The sequence below is a fragment of the Siphateles boraxobius genome, unplaced genomic scaffold, assembly GCF_051911475.1.
Source record: "Siphateles boraxobius isolate OS27281-9 unplaced genomic scaffold, OSU_SipBor_1 130, whole genome shotgun sequence".
Taxonomy (NCBI): domain Eukaryota; kingdom Metazoa; phylum Chordata; class Actinopteri; order Cypriniformes; family Leuciscidae; genus Siphateles; species Siphateles boraxobius.
The window spans coordinates 5662842-5680604 of record NW_027508734.1 but is presented as its reverse complement, the minus strand read 5'-3'; the positions used below and the strand labels follow the sequence as shown (position 1 = coordinate 5680604).

Sequence of the window (17763 nt, the reverse complement as noted above, 5' to 3'; positions counted from 1 at the left end):
ATTTGTTACCTGTTACTTTTCTCAGCGCTGCTCATACAGGGCCAATCACAGTCGTTTGTGATTACCAGGTGTTTCTGTTCCCCAAAAGAAAAGCAAATGTTTGTGCCTGTCCAAAATACCCAAATCTTGCGGCCTTGGCCTCTTAATTTAACACTTGGCCAAACTCCGGAAAGAAATACATAATGTAGTGAAGTAGACAAAGAGGGCAAGTGCAAAAACCACAAGTGTGGGTATTTTTGGATAGGCACTTAAAGGGATAGTTCACCCAAAAATTATTTTTTTATTTTTTTAAAATTAAAATTCTGTCACCGTTGGTTCATCCCCAAGTTGTTTCAAACCTGTATGAGATTCTTTGTTCTGCTGGGTGGGCACAAAGGAAGATAATATGAAGAAAGATTGTAACCAAACAGTTGTGCACCATTGACTTACTGCGGTGTGAACGCACAGTTAACCATGGGGGGAAATACCTTCTTCAAAATGTCTTCCTTTGTGTTTAGCTGAACAAATTTTTCTTCAATTTAACAGGTTTGGAACAACTTGTGGGGTGAGCAAATGATGACAGAATTTTCCTTTTTGGGCGAACGATCCTTTTAAATGTCTCACAAAGAAAACTACACGGCCCGAGCGACCAGCGGCGCTGGAGGAAGACAGGAAGTTCTCTGTATTCCCGCACTGACTGAAGGAGTTTGAATCGTAGGCGGTAGGATTTGATTTGAATTTGGCGGATTGCATAAACTGTTCATTGAATGTAGCAACATGGCTTCTACATCAGGAGGAAATAGTGGTAATGATGAGATGGAGTGGATGATTTCAAGATCATCACGAATGAAAAGAATGATGAGGAAGAGACAAGAAAGGGCAAAAAGTTGGTCGGAAGAGAGCGAGACAAGAGCAGAAGTTAGCAAAAGGACAAAAACAAACGAACGGGCGAGTTCACGAGAAAAGGATGACTTAAACATGGAAGAGGAATATAAATTAATGGTGGAATTTAAAGAGGAGGGTGGATTTATTCACCCGATAAAGCTGACTAAAGCAATAGAGGAAGAAATAGGGAAAATCAAAATGGCTAGAATCATGAACAACAGAAAAGTGCTAATTCATGCTGTCAGTGAATCACAACAACAGAAGATACTCAAAATGAAAACCTTGATGGGGGAAAGGATTAAAGCATATGTTCCAGGAGCTATAGCAAGGTTGAGGGGAGTAATATCAGGAGTTCCAATTGAAATGACAATGGAGGATGTGAAAAAAGAAATTAGAGGAGGGAAAATAACAGACGCCATCAGGATTAAAAGTAAAAGAGATGGGGAACTTAAAGATACAATGGCAGTGATTCTTCAATTTGAAAATACCATGCCAGAAAATATCCAGCTAGGATATATGAATTACAGAGTCAGAGACTACATCCCTAAACCCCTCAGATGTTTTACTTGCCAAAGAATGGGACACATTGCAAAGGAATGTAAAGGCAAAGCTAGATGTGCACGATGCGGAGGACCGCATGAATTTGGTAAATGTGATAAAGATGCTAAGGTTAAGTGTTGTAATTGCGGAGGTGAACACAGCGCAGCATATGGTGGATGTGTTGTACAAAGGGAAGCCAGAGAAGCGCAAAGAATCAAAATAACAGAAAGAGTTTCATATGCTGAAGCTTTAAAAAGAGTGAGGAAAGATAGCACAGGAGGAATGAGGTTGGGAGAAGCAGGTCAAAGAAACTCGGCTGGGAATACAAAGCAAAGGCAGATTTATCAAAGACAAACCTTGGTACCAACAACAAATAGTCAAAACACATGTTTGCATAAATGTAAAGTGGATGAAAATACAATGGTGGTGAAAAAAGAAAACTTTGTAGCATTCATGTGTCATATTGTTAATATCACAGTACAAATGAAGAAGAAAAGTGACAAAATCAAAGCAGTTGTAACAGCAGCTGGAAGGTTTTTAGATATGAAAGAAATTCAAGCAGAACAGATCCATTCCATTCTGAGTACCACTGAAACAATAGAGAATGTTCAGGATTAGGATCATAGCTGTTATCATGGTTTTACACATACTTCAATGGAATGCCAGAAGTTTAATTGCCAATGGACAAGAATTTAAAAAGTTTGTTTATGAATTAGAAATAATTCCAGATATAATATGCGTTCAAGAAACATGGTTAAAACCTAATTTAGAATTTAAGATTCCTGGATATAGCGTAGAAAGACAGGATAGAAGTAATGGTAGTGGAGGAGGATGTGCTATTTTTATTAAAGATGGAATAGCTTATGAGAAAAATCTCATGAATAAAGAATTAGAATGTGTTATTATAGAAATATTTAATGTAAGAAAATATGGAAATTTTAAAATTATTAATTATTATAATCCATGTAAAAATCTTGAAAGTGATATATTTAGGGAGATGGCGGGGAAAATACATAGAAGAGAAATATGGTGTGGTGATTTTAATGCCCACAATAGTCTTTGGGGTAGCAGGAAGACAGATCATAATGGTAGCATAGTGGAAGAAATAATGGATGAAAGGTCATTAGTTTGTCTTAATAATGGAAAAGGTACAAGAGTAAATATACATAAAAATACAGTTTCATGTCTTGATATCACATTAATATCTGATTGTCTGGTTAGTTCATGTAAATGGGATGTCAACTGGGAGTCTACAATAGGAAGTGATCATTTTCCAGTAAGTACAATAATTGATGACAATATAAACAGGCAAGAAGATTTTATATTAACAAGATGGTGCTTTAATAAAGCTAATTGGCAAAAATTTAAAATTAAATGTGAGGAAACCAGTCATATGGTTACCTTAAAAGGCAACATTGAAGAGTGTGCAAGGGAGATAACAGAACATATTTTAAATGCAGCAAGTTATAGCATACCAAGGAAAAAAATCATAAAAGGTAAGAAAAAGGTAGTGCCTTGGTGGAATGATGAATGTAGCAAAGTGGTTAAGGAGCGTAATAAGGCATTTAAAATATTACAGAAAAATTTAACAACCGAAAATCTTATTGAATATAAAAGGAAAAGAGCAATGGTTCGTAAAACTATTAAGGAAGCAAAAAAGAAAACATGGAGAGAGTATTGTTCCTCAATAGGTTCAGAAATAAAATTAAAGAATGTTTGGTCAATGTTTAGGAAAATGACGGGGAAAAGGGATGATGTTAAAATACCAGCTTTAGCTAGAGAACAGGAGATAGTAGTTTTAAATAAAGAAAAGGCAGATTTATTAGGCGAGACATTTGCTGCAGTTCATAATGGTGATCATCTAACAGACATTCATAGAAGGCAGAAGCTACAAAAACTTGGAAAGCATAAAAATATATTGGGAAAATGTAAAAAATGTACATCAACATTAGACATGAATATAACTGTGAAAGAAATTAAAACAGTATTGAAAGGGACAGGATATTCAGCTCCAGGGGAGGACCAATTATGCTATGCTATGTTTCGGCAGATACCGGAAGTTACATTGGAATTAATATTAAAATTATTCAATAAAATATGGAAAGAAGGTACAATACCAAATAGTTGGAAAAGGGCAACAATTTTACCATTTAATAAACCAGGGAAAGATCCAATCAGTCCAAATAATTACAGACCAATAGCTTTAACTTCTCATTTAAGTAAATGGATGGAGAAAATAGTGGTCAGTAGATTAGGGTTTGTTCTTGAACATAAGAAATTAATTAATGGATACCAGTGTGGATTTAGAATAGGGAGATCAACAATGGATGCATTAATTAGAGTCAGTAATGATATAGAGAAAGCGTTAAAAATGAAGGAGATAATGGTTGTAGTATTTTTTGATATAGAAAAAGCATATGATTCATTATGGAGAGAAGGGTTACTTATAAAAATAAAGCAGATGGGAATAGGTGGGAAGATGTATAATTGGATAGCAAATTTTTTGATGGATAGGAAAATAAGGGTGAAGATGGGGAACGATTATTCAAAAGAATTCAATGTGGAAAATGGAATACCTCAAGGTAGTGTAATAAGCCCAATTTTATTTAATATCATGATTAATGACATCTTTTCAGATACTGACAAATGTATTAAATCTGCATTATTTGCAGATGATGGGGCCATATGGATGAGAGGAAAGAATATAAAACATGTAGTAGGAAATATTAAGAAAGCAATTAATAAAGTAGAAAAATGGTCTTATGAATGGGGTTTTAAATTATCAGCAAACAAGTCTTGTTTTATGGTATTCACAAATAAGAGAAATATTGATATAGGAACAATGACATTATATGGACAGACGTTGGAAAGGGTTACAGAATTTAAATACCTAGGACTATGGTTAGATAGCTCTTATACATGGAAAACACATATAGATAACTTGGAAACTAAATGTAAGAAAGTTATAAATCTCTTAAAGGCTGTGGCTGGAAATAACTGGGGTGCAGATAGACAGTCATTATTAAACATATACAGGGCTCTTATGAGATCAATAATAGATTATGGCAGTTTTATTTATGGAGCAGCAGCTAAAACAACACTACAAAGGATAGATAGATTACAGAGTAGAGCTTTACGTATATGTACAGGAGCAGTGAAAACAACACCTATCAATGCTCTTTTAGTAGAGACTGGAGAAACTCCACTGGAAATGAGAAGAATGAAATTAGGTTTAGTATATTGGATGAAAATTAAAAGTAGTATGGATGAAAATGTAACTTCAACAATTCTAAAAACTTGTTGGGAATATTCAAAGTTCCATGGTAATGGATTTGGATGGGTTATAAGCAAATTGATTAAAGAGTTTGGATTAGAGGATAAGGAAATAGCACAATGTAATCCAATTAGTGTTGTTCCTCCATGGTTATTTCCTGAGATAAATGTAGACATGAGACTTCTTAAAATGAAAAATGAATGGAATTTAAACGAAATAGGGATACAGACTGATATATATTTAAGAAACTCTTATTATAATTACCTTAAAATATATTCAGATGGGTCTAAGAATTTAAAAGGGTGTGTGGGAATGGGAATATATATTCCTGAGTTCAAAATACATATTTCTAAAAGAATGTCAGATCAACTATCAGTTTTCACAGCAGAGATGGTGGCAGTTATATTGAGTTTACAATGGGTTGAGGAGGTTAGACCAGATAGGGTGGTGATATGCACGGATTCCAAAGCAGCTTTAGAAAGTATTCAGGGAGAAGGAAATAATAGGAAAGATTTAGTATTAGAAATTCAGCACAGTTTATTTAGATTATACAGGGGTGGCATTGATATTTGGTTTTGTTGGGTACCAGCACATGAAGGGGTAAAAGGAAATGAAAAGGCAGACAAATTAGCAAAAAGGGCTTTAGAGGAGGCAATAGCAATTACAATTCCTTTAGGGAAAGGGGAAGGAAAATCATTTATTAAGAGGAAAGAAATTGAAAATTGGCAAAAAAGGTGGAATGAAGATAAAAAAGGAAGAAGATTATATAAAGTACAAAAGTCAGTAGTAAAGAGAAATATTAATGAGAGAAACCGAAGGGAAGAAATAATAATGATCAGATTAAGAGTAGGTCATACTTATTTAAATGACAATTTATATTTAATAGGGAGGAAAAATAATGATAAATGTGAAGGATGTAGAGAGATAGAAAATATAGAACATGTATTGATGAACTGTAAAACATATGAACCTGAAAGGGAGAAATTGAGAAGAGTAGTTGAAAGGACAGGCCAAGAATGGAGTCTTAAAGGATTATTGGGAAATAAAGGAAATATAAAAGATATTTATAGATTAAGGAAAGCATTATTTATTTATCTTCAGAATACAAAATTAAAAAATAGAATTTAATAGATGTAAAACAATGTTGCTACACACTCATGAACAGTAGGTGGCGGTATGCACCTTAAGTTGCTTGCAATCCGCCATGATAGAAAAGAAGAAGAAGAAGAAGAACTACACGGCCCAGAAATCTTTGCGGGAGACGTTCAACGGTACGGGAAGTTACGGGTCAGTGCTTTTAAGGTTAGGCTTGTGGATTGTAAAATATCTGCCGTTTTACCAAGCTTGCTGTTCTAATGATTCGTATTATGTATTTATACGAATGGTGATTATGTTGATTTGCGTGTGATTTATTTGCACGCTTATTCCACATGGGTTTGAGCGCTGTTGACGTTTGGAGTGTAACTTTCAGTCGTGCATGCGTCATGTAACGTTATGTCAGTAAATCATGTTTTCCATAAATATATGGTTCTCTTCGAAATTTAAGTTGACATTTTCAATATATCGAGATTTTAACCCAGGAGTGAATTTAATGCACCTTGTTAAACCTGTTGCGCAATAAATCGGTTTCAAGTTATCTTAAATTTCATAACCAAAAATGGGATCAGTATGATTTATTACACAAACAAGCAGATTTATTTTTACGTTGCTTTTATGCTTTTTTTGTTGCACAATAAATCACTGTCTTTGTCTATTTATGAATATGTGAATTTATATATATATATATATATAATATACACACACACACACACACACACACACACACACATACATCTCCAGATAATGTTTGTGGGTTATTCCATTAAAAGTCCCATTAGGATTGTTTCCAAATTATGACCGAAACTTGTTTTTGTAACAAATTATAGTACAGATGCACACAAATAAAAATCACTTTTCTTTGCCTCGTGTGTTCAAAAGTTCTCCATGTCCTTCATCCCATCAGAAGCATGAACTACGCTCGCTTTCTGACAGCTGTGAGCGCAGCAAGAAAACCCTCGGCTATTCGCTTACTGAGTGAGTCTGATTTTTATTATTATATTACTGTTTATTACCATGATTGAAATGAACAGCCTGACTGAGATGTGACTCAATGATGAGATGATAACTTAATGGACACGTAATGTTTAGTAATATTATCGATTTGATTGGATGAAGGGAAAAAACTTGAACTGACTGTAGAATTGATCTCATTTCATGAACTTTATACTGTTATTGAACTATATAACTCGTTATTGAGCTGTAGCACAAACAGTAGAGCGTGGGCACTTGCAACGCCAAGGTCATGGGTTCGATTCCCAGGGTAAGCAAGAACTGATAAGAGTGTAAAATGTGTACCTTGAAATGTAATGTAAGTCGCTTTGGATAAAAGTGTCAGCCAAATGCATCAATGTAAATGAACTGGAGTAAGTCAATACTGAGCTGAATAATGACACTTGTCTTTTTAGAGCTGCTTTACGAATGCATCTCATATTTGATGAAGCTCGCATCATTGATCGTTATTGGGGGGAAAAAGCTGCTTTGAAACAATCTGTATACTATTGCATAAAGATGTCTTGAGTTAATAACCCGTGACCCAGCCTCATTCCTGGTGTCATTGTGATCCAGCTGAGCTCCAGCAGCGATCTCCTCCATCTCTGATCTCTCTGGCCGGAGGAGCTCCCAATCCCGACACCTTCCCGTTCCAGTCGGCCACCATTAAAGTGAAGGGGGGAGATGCGGTGGTGTTGGATGAGACGCTGATGAAGAGAGCGCTGCAGTACTCCGGCTCTTACGGGTATCGAACACTACACTATTGCTCACTGCTGGGTAGTTTACATGTATTCATCTGTATTATGGCTTCTGATTCCAAAAATAAAGTACTTGATATTACTGTAGATTATAACACATTTTTGAATGCTCATAATCAGATTACAGTTACTTTTTTATGGATTACAAGATGAGTGGGGCAATTAATTGGGGGCTCGTCCGGGATTTGAACCTGGAATCTCTTGCACCACAAACATTATTCAAACACTGATTTATGATTTTTCAATTCTCCTTAATTCTTCTTTGTTCTCTTTTAATTTTTTCTTTCTAAAAGGCCTGCCATTTATATAGATCATCCAGTTACTTTAGAAACCCCAGGTTGGGAAACACTTACACCATAGCAACCAAAAATAACTTAGCAACCGCCCTGAACGCACCCTAGCAACTGCCAAGCAAGCACCCAGAATACCCTAGCAACCGCCTAGCAACACCACAGCAACCACCCAGAACACCCTAGCAACCACCTGAACAACATGAATAAGCCATATCTCAGCACCAGAACATCGTACAGTCATGTTTGTTGGATCGTATGCAATTATGTACCACACTCTAGCAACTGAGTGGTGAGTTTTGCCGCTGCAAGCACCACTCACATTTTCTTCAGGAAATGTACATTCTAGTGTTTAATGCAATTCATGTTTTTGATAACAAAGAGTGAAATATATTTACATCTTTTGTATTTTTATAACAGTATGGCACAAAAAGAAATTAGATTTAAAATTGTGATTAATTAGAAACCCTTAACGCGTTAAAATAATTTAACACAAATAACACATAAATTGGCACGTGAAACGTTTAATTAACGCAATTTACGTGACGCAGTTCGTCAAAACATCCAGCGCTGTGTGGCCAGATGATATGCTAACTACATTTCTCGGGTTGGAAAAAGCAAACCAGCGTCTGGAATGGGTGCGATTTAATCGTGATTAAACTTTTTAATCTATTGACAGCCCTAATTTAAATCCATGTGATAAACCAGTCAGGTCAAAAGTAATCTAAAAGTATTCAGAATACATTACATAAAATGTGTAATCTTACGTCTGACGATTACGTCATGTAATTTGAAATCAGTAATGAATTACAATTTGTAAGCACTGCTGTTGCTTCATTGTCTTGTGTGCGTGTCTGTGTGCTGGTAGGATTCCAGAGCTGGTCTCATGGATGAAGGATCTTCAGAAAAGCCTCCACAATCCTCCCACAGCCGGCTACAGTCCAGAGAGAGGACAGATGGAGATGTGTGTCACCACCGGCAGTCAGGAGGGGCTCTGTAAAGTACGCCCACCTCATACACACCACTAACATCCAGCAGGAGAATATCTGGACCTAATCAGACCCATAGTGAGCATTTTACACTGCTAATTAGAGTCAATAATAATATGGGCACCAACATATTATGCATCCATAGTCAGGGCTATTATAGTTAAATAAGCCTTCCTTCGATTCCCAGGGAAAACAAGAACTGCTAAATACATTAATGTAACTAAAACCATTAAAACAACTTTTCTATTGCTTGAAATAAAATAAATGCCATATATATACAGTGCTTAGCATAAGTGAACACATCCATGCTAAAGTTGACTAAAAAGAGGAATAAAAAATCATCTTTTGGAAATTGATCTTAATACCTTTATTTAAAAAATGAGGAAAAATCCAACCTTTAAGGACACCAATTTTCTTTGTGAATGAATAATGTATCGTAAAAAAAAAAATGTTCTTTCTTAAAATGCAGTCGGTACACCCCTATGTTAAATTCCCATAGAGGCAGGCAGATTTTTATTTTTAAGGGCCAGTTATTTCATGGATCCAGGATACTATGCATCCTGATAAAGTTCCCTTGGCCTTTGGAAATAAAATAGCCCCACATCATCACACACCCTTCACAATACCTAGAGATTGGCATGGTTTTATTTCAGTTAGCCTAATAGCTGGTTTGATTTGCATTGAGAGATGATCTTAAGGAAAGTGCCCCATGCCAATCTCTAGGTATGGTGAAGAGTATATATATATATATATATATATATATATATATATATATATATATATATATATATATATATATATATATAATATAAATTCAGCTATTTCTCATTTTCTTTCAGTTTAACATGTACTAAAATAACCAAAACTGCAATAAAAGTAAAATAAAAATAATAAATAGGCGTAAAGAAACCAATAAAAATGAGGAAAACATCCAACACAATTACTAAAACTTTACATAAATTAAAATGAAAATGGAAAATATATGCTAATTCAAAATATTACTAATAAAAAACTATGATGATACTAAAACACCACGGTCCCTAATAAATGCTGTTGTGGCGATACAGTCACTCTGTTCCTGATGTTTGTACACTGAGAATTATGGTTGATATTATTACTAGTGATATGCATATTGGAATATTTGTCATAATTTATGATAAAAGTTGAGAAAAAGTCTAGTACATTATAAGGTGTGAAAAAGACAACAAAAAAGGGAGTGTCAAAAAGTTTCGGAATTAGGTGATGTTGTGACTAAACCGTTTTCTGTTCCTGTGGTTTTTATCTCGCATTTGCATTTTTGTTGTCATTTTTTTTCATCCTTATAATGGCTTATTTGGATCATCGTGATTTCTGGAAATAGGCTTTTTGGAATTTTTTGGCACGTTTGAGATTTTGGTGATTTCTGCACTTTTTACTATATACTAAAATTCTAGTTCGTTCTGTTCATCAGATATTTGAGATGCTCGTCAATCCTGGAGACAACGTCCTCCTTGATGCGCCCACATACTCGGGAACGCTGGCAGCCGTAAGGACAAAGATGGACCACATTTTCCAAAGACCATGTTTTGCCTGTGATCTCTCTTGATCTGTTAAAGGAGCATGTTTACATGTAATTATTGCCAACCCTCTCCTCAACAGCTGCAGCCGCTGGGCTGCAACATCACGAATGTGCCAAGCGATCAGCATGGCATGATCCCAGAAGACCTCAGGAAGGTTCTGGCGCGGTGGGACCCGGCAGACGCTCAAAACCCGGACTGCACCGTACCGAGAGTCTTGTACACAATCCCCAACGGAGGCAATCCAACAGGAGCGTCCATGACTTATGAGAGGAAACAGGAAGTCTATGAAGTAAGCTGTGTTTATTTCCTCAATGACACGTTTTGAGGCTGAAATGGTCCCTGTATGATCATGTTACAACAACATCCAGATGTTGTGATTTATGATTTAATAGTGTGTTTATGTGCCCTTTTTTTAAATCATTGTTGTATACGCAAATAATTAAAATATAATTGTTAAATAAAAACAAAACTATTAAAAATCAGTTTTGGTAATTGAAATGAAGTTGAAATAAAATAATAATAATAAAGAAAGAAAATTAGAACTGACTCAAATAAATTGAAGCTGATTTACAAAATGTACTAAAACTGAAATGAAAATAAATGAAAGCTGTAAAAAAAAAATCGCAAAAATTAATAAATACACAAATCATAACAAAACTACTGAAACTTAAAGGGTTATGAATTGGAAAATCTAATTTTCCTTGATCTTTTGACAGAGGTCATTGAACTATTTAAAACTTCTTGTAAGTTTTCAGAACTCGACTTCCTCGTTAGTCCTAAAACAGTTTGTCACATGACATAATAGTGAAGATCAACGCCCACTTCTACATCATCGTGTCTTTGGCCCCGCCCACTGACACATTAGTGAGATAAGTAGAGAAATACAGGATCACTGGACTAAAAATAACGTAACTTTCCAAAGGATCCGAATGCAAGGAGAGGCGGTGGCGCTACAGTGGGGAAAAGTGCCAAATCGATCATAACTATTATGTTTGATTTTTTGAAAAACCTACTTTTGCGAACTTGTCCTAGGTTTTTGGCCCGATCGGAACCAAACCAGTGCAGCAAGATTCTCTGGAGTCTGATTGTCAATAATTATCAACAAAGTTTAGATACACAGTCTTTAAAGGGCCATCAAAACATTCAAAGTGGGAGGAGCCACTTTTACTAAAATGGCGATATCTCGTGAACATAATGAGATGATAAAACTACGAAACAATAAGTCTGATTTACTTGAAAATTGGCATGCAGGGTCTTCGTCCGAGGTGCCAATACTGCCATTGAGGACATTCACGTATCTTGAAAAAGCGACTGGCTGCGGCCAATGAAGTTTGAGCAGCTATAAGGCGTGGTTAAAGGTACAATATTTAAGAATCTTGTATCAAAATATCCAAAAACCACTTGCACAGTGTTATATATTTCTTTCAATTGTGTGCTTTCATTATCCTAAATGTTTCCAAGAATTTGTAAATTCAGAGAAATTCACAATTTTAAATAGTCATGTAATGTCAATAACGTAATATCTCTGGGTTTTCGCTCGTACTGCCACAGTAACCATGGCGACAGACGTGTACAACTGCGTTACGTCTAGCGGCACGCTCACGCTGTTGTTGTTTCGTTCAAACATTATGGACAATGGTAAGCAGACTTTGGGACAAAAGGGGAAATAAAACGAGGATCAATATCAGCGTGGCGTTTTCGAGATGCCGAGAGCTTCACGTCCGTGACAAACTTCGACTTGACAGAGACGCCGCTCTTGCATGCACTTTATTAGACAGGTGACCTGAGGTGAGCAAATGTACATAAAACTAATCAACAATGTTATATAGCTCAACATGATGAAATGATAGAATATGATCAGTATGTTACTCTAATGTTGATCTAGCTTACTGCTAGTTTCATACAGACTAACTAGCACACAGAATAACATTATAACTTACAACACACTCAAATGCAGTTTAGTGTAATAGTGTCGACCAAGTGAAACAGCGCTGCGTTACCTCACAAGTTTCATTCGTCTAATAATCTGACCTGTGTGAGTAGTAATTCAGCACTTGCGGGTAACGTTAGTTCGATAGAATGAAATGTCTTTATTCCTAATACTCGCGAGACTCGCGTGTGGCGCTGATATCTTTCTCTTATTAGCAATCGCGGTGAAAATCTTCACCTTTGGTATTGAAAGAGGTTAGCGACCACTAGCCGCGAAAAAAATTACATATAGCAGTTTTAACGGAGGCCGATCGGAACGAAACACGCTGGGCCTGTTTGACTCTCAGCCCTAGAGGCCTGTTAGAAATTCAAAAGAATTTTGTATTGTATATCACACGATTTTTGGCACACGCCCACAACATTCATACCGCATGATACAACTCCTCATTCTGAGCAACTTTGCCTCTAGGACCGCCACCGTCAATCGAATCAATCGTTAAATATAGGAGATTATTTTAAAAAACCAACTTTCGCAAAACCTGTCCTAGGTTTTTGTCTTAACCTCGATAAAACTACTGCGGCACAATTCTTGGGCCTCTCTAGGTCAATAATTGTCAAAAAAAATAACTTTACCCTTTGGATAGCTATAACAGCGTCATTTAGAAAATGGGCGTAGCAAAATGTACTCAAAAGCTTATAAATCCAAAATGAAAACTTAGAACTTCATGAAATTTGGTGAGCACACACAACATATGATTCTAAACAAGCATGCAAAGTGTTATGGAGTTCGGACCATAGGTGGCGCTATAACTGTTAAAAAGCTTTAAAGCCATATTTTCCTCTGTAAATTAACTGTAAATGGTCTTTTCCATCAATGATCCTGGGGGTTACAGGCTTGTTAAAGAAAACGTAATACCTTTTTTACGCATGTGCTTAAAGGCCATAAAACGCTTGAACCCTGTAATTGCTGCTCTAGGCTATATTTTTGAAATGTTTTTTTGACTTTTTTTTTTCATTTGCAGCTTGCCAGGATATATAATATGCTTATCATTGAGGATGACCCGTATTATTTTCTGCAATTTCAAAAAGTAAGTTCCACTGATTTATTGCTCTCTTCACAGCATCTGTTTATATTGTGTGATAAATCAGAAGGAAGTGTCAGTCATCATCTACACTGACCTCTCTGATAGCCTCTCTATTGCTGCTGCGATAAGATAACGCTCAATATGAAGTAGTGTAATGTCAATACTCTGCTCTGTTCTCTCGTCATCCAGCCGTGGGCACCAACATTTCTTTCCATGGACGTGGACGGACGCGTCCTCCGAACGGATTCGTTCTCCAAGATCCTGTCATCGGGGTGGGTGCTGTCAAAAGACAGTTTGTGCTTCAAATGTCAATGACTTGATTCACTGGACAGTAGTGCTTTTGTCACGAGACACAGCTGTCAGGATCATGATATTGACTCGAATGATATTCAATGATATTGAAAAAACAATCTTTCTCAGGGAGAGAGATAGAAAAGGCAGGGGCGCCTGTTTTCTAAATGACCCAGCTATAGCTTTTCAAAGGGTAAAGTTACATTTTTTAAAATAATTATTGGCTTAGAGAGACCCAAGTATTGTGCCGCAATAGTTTTATCGAGGTTGGGACAAAAAAAACTAAACTTTTGATAATTATTGACAATCAGACTCCAGAGAATCTTGCTGCACTGGTTTTTGTTTATATAAATTATATATATATATATATATATATATATATATATATATATTACATAGCATTTAATTCAAACATTTTTAAAATGTACCATCAATAATTTAATATGAATAGTTAATTTACATATAATTGAATATCTAAATATTCACACACACAGATATACTATTTAGTTATTTATCAAATGCATATTAATTATTTATAGATCATATATATATATATAAACATGCATCTTTTTTATTATTTTTTAATTATATATATAATTAAATTGCATTTTATTCAATAGTTTTTGTATAGTACTGTCAATTATGTATTAATATAATTAATATACCTATATAACGTGAATATTTATATTTATATTTTGTTTAATTATATTAAATATTCATATTAATACATTATTTATTCATATATAAATATAATTGCATAGCATTTAATTTAATATAAATAATTAATATACATATAGTTTAATAACAAAGTATGCATACATTTGCATATTTTGTATTTTGTTTTTTGAACGGGACTGTTTTGTGTTTTTGCGGTCAGGTTGCGGATTGGGTTCGTGACGGGGCCGAAGCCGTTGGTGGATCGTGTGGTTCTGCACATCCAGGCCTCGACGATGCACACCAGCACCTTCACACAGGTCACACTTCCACATTTTCCTGTCATTCCTGTTTCTGTCTAAGTCGAAGCACAACCGCTTCAGGAGAGGGCTGTTCCTCATGCCTCATCATCTGGCAACTGTAAAGTACAGGCGTTGTGCTCTTGAACAGTACAAACACAAACGTGTGGAGTGTGGAAACGTGGCGTGTTTGTAATGTACGTGTGTTTCAGATCCCAGCGTTGAGCAGATCTGTGCAACAACGTGATCATGAATCTGAACTTTAATTATTCTCACAGCGTGAATCTTAGGAGAAGGGATGCATGGAAAAACAAGAGCTTTAACACTGATGAGACTGTGGGGGAAGATCATTAAATAATGTATCAAATAAATATTGTTTTCTTATTGTTGCTGTGGCGTAATGATTTGCTAAATACTCTGTAATTAATATTAGCAAAGTCATTAAATAATGTTTTAAAAATCTTAAATTATATTAAATGATATTTATTTGTAATAATTATTATGAATAGTTATTTTATACATGTATAAAATAGTTTTCTGTTTTTTGTTGCTGTGGTGGAGTTATGTGCAAAATACTCTTCAATTAAGATTAACAAAGTCAAAAAATAATGTGTAATAAATAGTAAAATATATTAACTAATATTTATTTGAATAATAATTACTTATATTTATTTTAGGCAATTAATATTGGATGAAATAAATATTTTTATTTTTTTGTTGCTGTGGTGTAAGATTTGCAAAATACTCTTTAAAATCAGCAGATTCAATAAATAATGTTTAATAAATATTGAAATATATTAGCTAATATTTATTTGAATAATAATTAATATTTATTTTATGCAATTACTAATGTACAAAATAATGTACTCTCTTGTCGCTGTGGTGTAATAATTTGCTAAATAGTCTTTAATTAAGATCAGCAAAGTCATTAAATAATGTTCAGTAAATATTGAAAGAATATCTAATATTTATTTGAATAATAGTTAATATTTGTTTTATACAATTAATAATGTACAAAATAAATGTTTTCTCTTATCTCTTTGGTGTAGTAATTTGCAAGATACACAAATATTATCAGCAAAGTCATTAAATGTTTAATAAATATTAAAGAACATCGATTTTAATTAACATTTATTTTATCAGTAAATCTGTTTTTTTAACCATATCATAGAATCTTCTGATATCATGTGTCCTGTGAATGAAATGCCACATTACTGTAAAGGTCTTTTAAACGTGCGTGTGTGTGTGTGTGTGTGTGTGTGTGTGTGTGTGTGTGTGTGTGTGTGTCTCCAGCTCATCGTGTCTCAGCTGCTTCATAACTGGGGTCAAACTGGTTTTCTCAGACACATTGATGGGTGAGTTTCTGAAGATTCGACTCAGTTCCTGTATTTCTGTATCCTCGTGTGAATGCTCATGATCTCTTCAGGCTTCTGTTGAGTTCAGATGTGCTTGTGTTTGACATTATTTGTTCCTCTTCCTCAGGGTGATCGAGTTTTACAGATCTCAGAGAAACGCCATGCTCTCCTCAGCTGACCGATGGCTCAGAGGTGTGTAGAAAACATCAAAATCACATTTACAGCAATGCTAATATGCTAATATAGTCGATAGTGTTGTTTTAATTCTTGTTCATGTGCTTATATTAATGAAATGATCTAAATTGTCCTTTTTAGTGCTGATTTTGCTGTTTTGGTCTATTACACTAATGTAATTCAGCGGGGTGTGTGTGTGTGTGTGTGTGTGTGTGTGTGTGTGTGTGGATGTTTACATCACATCCCTGGTATTCTTATACATAGAGTGAAAATGGCCATTTATGGTTTTACATAATCATGATATGATCACGTTTTGCATATAAATTTGTTCAGACAGGTTTGATCACACTAGTCTCTTGTTATAATGCTTAACTCTTGTGTGTGTATTTTATCATTTGTTCCAGTGCAATGCATGATATCATTTTTGATACTGATATTACAAATTGTGAGTCGAGAGTAAATGATCTTCTTTTAAGTTTTATTGAACCTAAAACACACGGCTGAACGCAGTTGCTATTGATTTTGTTGGAATAATCTGGTGTATCTGTGTGTGTCATAGTCCAGATTACAGTATTTAATCTCTCTCTCTCTATCTCTCTCTCTCTCTCTCTCTCTCTCTCTCTAACGTGTGTGTGTGTTGTAGATGTAGCCGAGTGGCATCCTCCGATGGCTGGGATGTTCCTGTGGATTAAACTCAAGGGCATTAAAGACACACAACAGCTGATCATGGAGAGAGCGTTAGAGAAAGAGGTACACACACACACACATACTCATACACACACACACATACTCACACACACACACACACACACACACACACACACACACACACACACACACACACACACACACACACACACACACACACACACACACACACACACACACACACACACACTCTCTCACTCACTCACACTCTCATACACACACTTACCCTTACACTCACACACACACACATTTACACTCACACATACACACACACACACAGATAAGCAGACACACAAACACGCGCAGACACACTTTCTCTCACACACACACACACGCGCACACACACACACACACACACACACACACACACACACACACATAAAGACACGCACACACATAGACACATGCTGACACACACTCTCTCATACACATACACACACACACTTACACTCACTCTCTTATACACACGGACACACACACACACACACACACACACACACACACACACACAGACACACACACTAACATTCACACATACACACAGATAAGCAGACTCACACGCAGAGACACTTTCTCACACACACACACACACACACACACACACACACACACATAAAGACACGCACATGCATACAGAGACACATGCTGACACACACTCTCTCTCACACAGGCACACAGACACACACTCACACATGCAGACACACTCTCACGCGATCTCACTCACACTGAGACACACAGACACACCCACACACACATGCAGACACACTCTCACACACACATGCAGACAAACACACACACACACACACACACACACGCTGACACAGACATACCCTCACACACACACACACACACACGCTGACACACACACACGCTGACACACACACATGCTGACACAGACATACACGC

At 35.7% G+C, this 17763-nt stretch overlaps 1 protein-coding gene across 4 annotated transcripts in view; it reads left to right on the top strand.

Moving 5' to 3' along the window:
• The first annotated feature begins 724 nt into the window (after window positions 1–724).
• Window positions 725–17763, top strand: part of aadat (aminoadipate aminotransferase) — a 20714-nt gene continuing 3675 nt past the window's right edge. Inside the window, exons 1-12 of one of the 4 annotated variants that reach the window (XM_077227577.1) lie at window positions 725–5965; window positions 6681–6751; window positions 7343–7511; window positions 8683–8815; window positions 10254–10328; window positions 10442–10651; window positions 13314–13379; window positions 13566–13648; window positions 14545–14641; window positions 15914–15975; window positions 16103–16167; window positions 16793–16899. In XM_077227577.1, the coding sequence (XP_077083692.1) occupies window positions 5883–5965; window positions 6681–6751; window positions 7343–7511; window positions 8683–8815; window positions 10254–10328; window positions 10442–10651; window positions 13314–13379; window positions 13566–13648; window positions 14545–14641; window positions 15914–15975; window positions 16103–16167; window positions 16793–16899 (1221 nt within the window). In that variant the 5' untranslated portion in view covers window positions 725–5882. Of the gene's footprint in view, window positions 5981–6655; window positions 6752–7342; window positions 7512–8682; window positions 8816–10253; window positions 10329–10441; window positions 10652–13313; window positions 13380–13565; window positions 13649–14544; window positions 14642–15913; window positions 15976–16102; window positions 16168–16792; window positions 16900–17763 lie in introns of all 4 variants that reach the window. The other 3 variants (XM_077227578.1, XM_077227580.1, XM_077227579.1) reach the window with 3 other exon arrangements.